This window comes from Kogia breviceps, chromosome 3, assembly GCF_026419965.1.
Source record: "Kogia breviceps isolate mKogBre1 chromosome 3, mKogBre1 haplotype 1, whole genome shotgun sequence".
Classification (NCBI taxonomy): Eukaryota; Metazoa; Chordata; class Mammalia; order Artiodactyla; family Physeteridae; genus Kogia; species Kogia breviceps.
In genome coordinates this window covers 33,255,513-33,262,641 of record NC_081312.1, presented here as the reverse complement: position 1 = coordinate 33,262,641, position 7,129 = coordinate 33,255,513, and the positions used below count along the sequence as shown (strand labels likewise).

General features: G+C 51.5%; 1 protein-coding gene across 1 annotated transcript; it reads right to left on the bottom strand.

The window, feature by feature from the left end:
• Positions 1–1,294: 1,294 nt before the first annotated feature.
• On the bottom strand, positions 1,295–6,861 carry ZFP36L1 (ZFP36 ring finger protein like 1). Its single transcript, XM_059056770.2, has 2 exons — positions 6,524–6,861; positions 1,295–4,110 (listed from the first exon to the last, which is right to left on the bottom strand). The coding sequence occupies exons 1-2, from the start codon at positions 6,578–6,580 to the stop codon at positions 3,151–3,153; spliced, it is 1,017 nt and encodes a 338-aa protein (XP_058912753.1). The 5' UTR covers positions 6,581–6,861; the 3' UTR covers positions 1,295–3,150.
• Positions 6,862–7,129: the final 268 nt, after the last annotated feature.

Genomic DNA, 7,129 nt, shown 5'->3' with positions numbered 1-7,129 from the left:
CCCTTTTTTCTACCTCACAGCCCTGCCCCCCAGCAGGCACCTGCTGGCCAGGGAAGGAAGAGTTGACAGGGTTCCTAAGGTAGGTCTCCTCCAGCCTCAAGGATAGCCCTGGCCCAGCTGATGTCTGCTGCAGACCTGCCTGCCTCGGGAGAGGCCAGGTGGAGTTCAAGTGGAAATTCAGCTTACTGCCCCAAACTTACTGAGTGCAAGGAACCGAAGGCAGCTAGGCCTCAGACAACGATATCCATCTCTGCCTCCTCGGAAAGAAACCCTCCCAAGAACCAGACTCAGGATTTTCAGAAGGATCCAACCTCTCTCCGGCAGGCACAACATGCCCTCTAAGTGGTCATCTGACATCGATCAGCTGGGGTTCCTCTGGCCAAGTAGACCTCACCCTTCCCAAGATGACAGCCTACCTATCCTGCATGGCATCAGGGGTACAATGAAGACTAAGGCAGCAAGAAGAGATGACTTCCTGTTACACTGGCCATTTTCATACCCCTTCCTTTTAACAGCCCTCCAAATACAGAAGCACATGTTGGGTCCAAGCGAAACCACCTCTGCTCTCAGTCCCCTGTGACTGAGCCCCCCACCACCCTGGAAGCTCCTGAGCCTGCAATGGTTCATCATACCCACACCAGATAGGTGTTATGAGGCTAGGGCTTCAGGTCAATTTCCTGTGGGGGGAAAAAAAAAAACAACAAACAAGCCTGGCGGGACTTCCCCGGTGGTCCAGTGGTTAAGACTCCACGCTTCCAGTGCAGGGGGGAGCAGGTTTGATCCCTGGTCAGAGAAGATCCCACATGCCAGGTGGCGCTGCCAAAAAAAAAAAAAAAAAAGCCTGGAAGCACCCAAATAAAAGAACACACTCAAATCCAAGTTTGCTGGAGTGCCACGTGCTCCATCCCCCTCTTCACCATTTCAGCACCCCAAACGTTACCCAAAGGAATTAAGACCACAGGCTACGCAGAGAAGACAGTAAGCCCCCATGCCTCAGCTCTCTAAAGAACCCTCGAGGCTGCAAGGGTAGGTAAGGCTGGACCCTTGTCAACAACCAACAACAGAGCAGATAATACAAATACAGGCTGCTTTGCAATAAACCTCTACCCACCCCCTCAAAGCTCAGCAGACTCCCAGCCTCAACCAAAGGAACCAGCCATTGGTTTAACTCTAAGGATGAGAAATCAACCAATGCCCTCCTCCTCCTCCTCCCAGCACCTACATAGTCTACAAAGGACAAGCCTACAGGCAGAGAGTAAAACCACAAACCAAGCAAAACTAGTTTCACCATCAATTTCTTGAAAAAATGGGTTTATTGATTTTTAAACTGCAAATAGTCGTTACAAAAAGTTTTTTTTTCTTTTAAATAAATTCACACAAAGAAAGAGAAATAGAAAGCGACGGTAGTGACCAGCAAGAGGAATAATAATTACATTCATCTTAATGTGTGTGTGCCAGTTCTGTTTGCATTAACATTGGAAAACTCCAAAACCTGGAATCCAGAACCTCAAATCTGCAATCGGAATGTCTAGAGATGGGCACGTGAAGTCAAAGGGTTTGTTTTTTTTTTTTCCCTTTTAGAAGCTATACATTAAAAGTTGTTTTCCTTCTGTACTGTCACAGAACTTTTACATACATTCTCAGTCCTAGTTGTGAAAGGCCAAAAGAGAAAGAAACTCAATTTGCAGTCCAACACAAAGGGGGGAAATTTCTAAAATAAATAATCCAACAGTTTTTTGCATTTTTTTAAATTAATTTTTCATTTTTTTAAAATAAAATAACCAAAAAAAGTGTAAAGTTACAAAAAATGTCGTTGAAGAATAATATATTAAAACTGTGGAAAAAAAGGAAAAAGACACGTCACAAAATTTTAAGATTAATATGAAGATCATAATTTAACATAAAAGAATATATTCTATGGATTTGTCATCCCGATAAATATGAACAAAATTAACAAAAAAAAGCATAGTTTGGCAATAAATACGTTTTGATAAGTTAAATAAGCTTTTTTATATTGATGTGCAGTGACAAGCAAAATTTTTGCTCTCCAATTTCTGAAGTTATATGAAGTTTAAAACCCAGGGAAAAAAGCATGGCGTGAGTGCTCTAAGGATAGACCTACGGTATTCTAGAGCAAAAACCATTAAAGCTACTTCTACAGGAAATCGTTTTACACAGATATTGTATGTGGAATGAATATCATTAACTGCTCACCCCTTACATGTTTTTAAGCTTTTCTCTCATTTTTTTGTTGTTTTTTTTTTAAGATGTCACATACGAACTGGGGAACTTTAGCACCAAAATCAAGTCTCTCATAGTCCATCTAGCTTCCCCTTCCTCCCCACTTAAAACAAAAGAAAAAAAAAATTAAATCACAAAGTCCCACTTATGTCACAATCTTCATCCGCTTTTGCAGTCTTCCTTCCTGCAGACCTACACGAACCCAGGCAAGATTAGTCAACAGAGGTTCAGGTCGGGAAGAAAAAGGTTTTGAATGTCAAGCTAGGTTTCCCCAAAAACCCAAGTCTGGCAACAACTCTCCCCAGGCGGGTTCAGGGGGGGTTACTGGGGAGAGGGGAGAAGGAAGTGTGTGGGAGACTGGAATCAGGAAAGGTGCAATTGTGTTGCCAGTGGAGGGAGCTGCTGGTTCTAAGTCCCCCCTCCCCCGCCCCCTTCCCCCTTCCCCTCCCCCTGGGCAGAGGCTGGGGAGGCCCACGGGTGCCCTCTGGCGCTGAAGAGGTAATGTAGTCACAGTGACAAAGTTAGATCACAAGGCACTAAGTTGCTTCTGTAAACTGTTACTGCTTTTTCTTTTGTGATTTGGCACTTAAGGCTTAAGCTGGAAAAAAAAACGCATCTACTGACAAATATGGGACTTGTCTGTTATGCATGGTAAGTGGGCTATAAAATTGAGGTGGGGGGGTTCTAGCCAGAAGCTATTGACAAATTGACTTGTCCTTATGTTGGGGGGGAGGGGCGTTTAAAGAGGGGGGAGGGAGGGGGCATTCCAAGGTCCTGGGGGAAAGGGGTTGAGCTTAACCTTGTTAATGTAGGGGTTTGTCAGGAATCGGATGGGTAGGAGGGAAGGGTAGGGGATGTGGGTGCGGGGTGGGGGCTGAATAGGCAGGGGGCGGCCCTCCCTACCCTGGTTTAGTCATCTGAGATGGAAAGTCTGCTGAAAATGGGCAGGCGTCTTGAGTTGTCCAAAGTGGGGGAGTCTGAGCCACTGTGGCTGCTGCTGGAGCTGCTCAGGTAGCCCTCCTGGTCCGAGAGAGAATCCTGAGGGCTGGGGGGAGAGTCAAACATGTGAGGGGACTCAGACATGGGCCGAAAGAGGAAGGTGGTTGGGGAGCCACCCCCGGGCAGCCCCATGCTAGGGGCAAAGAGGCTCGCCAGCTCCTGACTGGAGAAGGCGAAGGGGTTATTGGTGCCATCGGGCAGGGTGGGCGAGCCCAGGAGGTCATCGGCGCTCAGGATGGGGGGTGGGGTGATGGACGTGGGGCTGTCCAGCAGCCCCGTGGCAGCGGCGGTGGCAGCGGCACTGGGAAACCCAGCAAAGCTAAAGCTATGCTGGAGGCGGGGACGGTCAGCAGAGAGGTCCCGGGCCCCGGCCAGGGCACGGCGTTCCTCAGCGTTGTGGATGAAGTGGCAGCGGGGCCCATACGGGCAGAAGCCGATGGTGTGGAAGGTACGGCACAGCTCCGTCTTGTACTTGGGGTGGCGGGTCAGGCTTCGGAGCTCGTGGATGCCGTGCGCGAACTGGCACTTGTCGCCGTACTTACAGGCGCCGTTCTCCTCGAAGGGACGGCACAGCTCCGTCTTGTAGCGGCTGGAGTTGACCTGGCCGCTCCCCGGCTGCTTCTGGGTGGGCAGCAGCCGCTCGCCCCCTTCTGAGAAGGAGCGGTCTCGGAAGCGGCTGTCCCGAGAGCTCAGAGCTGGAGCTGGCTCGCCCTTGAGGCTGCTGAGGAGCTGGTTCTGGTGGAACTTGGAGCTGGGCAGGGTGACCGAGTGCCTCCGGGGGAAGCCCCCACCGGCAGGGGTGCCCACCGCCTTCCTGTCCAGCAGGCAGCCCCCGGCACCGGGAGGACTGTAGTTGAGCATCTTGTTACCCTGGAGGAGAGAGAGGGACAAGAGAGACGGCGGTTAGTGACAAAGGCCATCCGCCAGGCCCAGAAGGGTACCCACTAAGGGCAGCCCCCTCCACCATCAGAAATGCTCCGTCTCAAAGGAACCCACCATCCCCACCTCTGCCCTGGCAAACCCCTCACCCTCTTTCTCCCATTCAACCACCCAAGAGCGTTTACTCCGGCCCCAGGCATAAGAAGCCACAAAACTCCTGGCCTGTGTGAAAAATTGTTTTACACATGCACCTACTCCACGCGGATCCCTGGAATGCGCCCTCATATCCTGTCCCCAAAGCTACCACTTTCATCCATGAAATCCAACTTCTTCACCTCCCAAATAGATCCCTGCGTTGAAAATATCTCACACAAACTCACAAACTCTCATTTCCCACCCTCAGGAGACCAGGAGCTAGGTCTCCTTTTAATCAGCCCCTGCCTAATTAACCGCCGCCCTCCCCCCAAACCTGGCCTGAGACTCTCAACTTCCTCCTTCAGAAGCATTCCATTCCTTTGGCAACAGATTTCCAGTCTGCCTTTGCTTTACCTTGCTGATGGGAGGGGAGAGGGAGGGGCAGGAAGAGAAATCCCGGATTGGCAGGGGGGTGGGTTGGCAGGGAGAGGGGTGGGATTCCCGAATACAAAACTCATTGCCCCGTGCTCCCAGAAGAGGTGCCTTCTACAAGGATCTCTCCCACCAGTCACTGCCCACCCCACCCCCTCCACTGGGAAGATGCCTTTGCAGTTAGTCTCCTGGCTGCAAGAGCACGGTTGGATAAGAGCGCCAGTGTTTAATCTTTAACGCAAAGCTGCAGGTGGGAAGGAAAAGGAAAGCACCAAATCCCCCCAGCCTCCTCCCAGTCAATAATGGATTTGGGGGAGGAGGGCAGAGACACCAAAAGCAGGTCTCTGTTCCAACGGGACCCTATTCACCTGCCCAAACTGTACCCAAGATTTGGAAAGGGTGTGAGCAGGGGACCTGGGAGTTGGCGCCCAGCCCATGTGGGTGTCATTGTGCGATTTCTAAAGTTGGTCCCTTAGGATCAGCTGCGGGGGATCTGGAATCTGTAACAGCAACCACCCCACAGAGCGGATTACAGGAACCAAGTTGAGAGCCCGTTCCCAACAATGAGGTTCATTTAAAAAGTCCTGCGGGGGGAGGGAGCTAGAGAAAGAGAAATAGATCAAAGAGCGGGAGAGCCAGGAAGAGAAGGAAGAAATGCCGGGAGAGTTCAGGCAGCCGCCAGGGCAACTTAAGTTTGGGAATGCGCAGGTAGGGAAGGAAGATGAAATTCAAACTTTTTTGATGTTGCTCTTCAGCTCCAGGGTATCCCTGCACCCCAACCCTGCAGCCCTGGGGCCCTGGCAGCTGCACGGACTGGAGAAGCAAGCTGGGAAAAGAGAGCAACATGACCCGACGTGTTTAAAAGAAGACAAAACACTTTAGCAATTAAAAGTAGCCTAGCAGCTTCTCTTTCAAATTCGGGAGAGGGGGCGAAAAAACTTGAACATCCACAGGCTTCTGTCATGTACGCTTAAACGGCACTCCTGGAATATTCCGGATTTAAAACTTGCTTTTTTCCACAGCGGCTGGCAAGCTACACGGCTTGAGGGCCTCATTAAATCCTTCCTCGCCGAGACCCTTGAGCTCAGACCGGCATTTTGTAGTCGTGTCCCCCCATCCCCTCCATATCGAGAAGTCGCGGTCCCTTGGAAAACAGGTAAGCGGGTGAACCCGAGTCCCACTCTCACCCCAAAGTCTGCAGCACGATCGGCTATAACAGAGGAAGCCTGGCTGAGCTGGGACAAACTGAAGTCCCATTGCAAACTCGTTTGGCAACATCCTTTGAACCACAACTCTTGGCCTTTTCTCGCAGATTCCCAGCCTCTCCAGAACAGAAGGGGAAATCTATCAGCAAAACGTCATCCCGAGACTCACTTCCCCAAGGGACCCCCACCTCTCGACACACAGTCAGGCAATGGGGCTGGAGAGACTCGAACCCCTCCCGGCAGCGGCGACACCCAGAGCGCGCACAGGGAAACCGAGCAGATTCGCGAAACCCGGCTCAAGTGCAGCACATTATGGACGAAAGAATCACCGTAAAATTGCCCCAATCCTGCCTGGTCAATGCCCCGCGTCCCCCAGGCAGCCCCACGCAAACTTCGCCCCCCAAAACTCTGGTCTCCAGATTCCCATGTAATCCCCGCCAGGAACTGTTGAAACTCAAAGGGTGGGGAGCAAAGAGTCAAATTCCTTCAAACTGAGGGGGGAAAATGGGGCGGAAAAACCATCTCGCCTCTCCTCCTCTCCCCCCTGCGTTCCCAGACCTAAACTTTCGGGGGTTCTTTTTGAAGACAAAAGAGAAAGACTTTGAAAAGCAAAACGCTCCGCCCCACTTCACCTTGCATAAAACTTCGCTCAAGTCGAAGATGGTGGCAGACACGAGGGTGGTGGTCATCCTGGGCGCTCGCACGGGGCAGGGGCGAGGATCTGGTGTGCCGTGAAGGTCCCGGTGCGGGGAAGGCGCAGCCTCCGGCTCTCCGGTCTGGAGTCCCACACGCCTGCTCCAGGCGCCCCTCGCCTTTCTGACTCTCCCGGGCTGCGGCGCGCGAAGCCCAATTTATATAAGTTTCAGATTTGGTGGGCCGGAGGGGGAGGAGGAGCTTTAAACTTATTTAAATGAGGAAGAGGAGGAAAAAAAGTTGATTGACACTGAAGTTGAATCAGCCCTGCGGTCAAACTCTGGGAAAAAAAAAAAAAAAAAAAAAAAACTTTCGAAAGGAAGAAGGGGGAGGGGAGACGAGGAAAGAAGGCGAATTAAAAAAAAAAAAAAAAAACCCACTGCGAGCCGCGCACAACTTTTTTTTTCTTAAAGAGGAAAAGTTTCGAGTCCGTTCGCTTGGCTACCCCGCGCTGCAGGCTCCCTTCTCTGGGGCCGCGCGCCCCGCAGGGGGGGAGGGGCGCCCCCCCTTTTGTCAGCCTGCTAGCGCGGCTCTGTGACATCACT

Bases quoted from the DNA above. Each gene is read 5' to 3' on its own strand.
- ZFP36L1 (XM_059056770.2), bottom strand. From the start codon at position 6,580: ATGACCACCACCCTCGTGTCTGCCACCATCTTCGACTTGAGCGAAGTT. The intron at 4,111-6,523 runs GTGAAGTGGGGC...TCTCTCCTCCAG, and splicing joins TGAGCGAAGTTTTATGCAAG to GGTAACAAGATGCTCAACTA.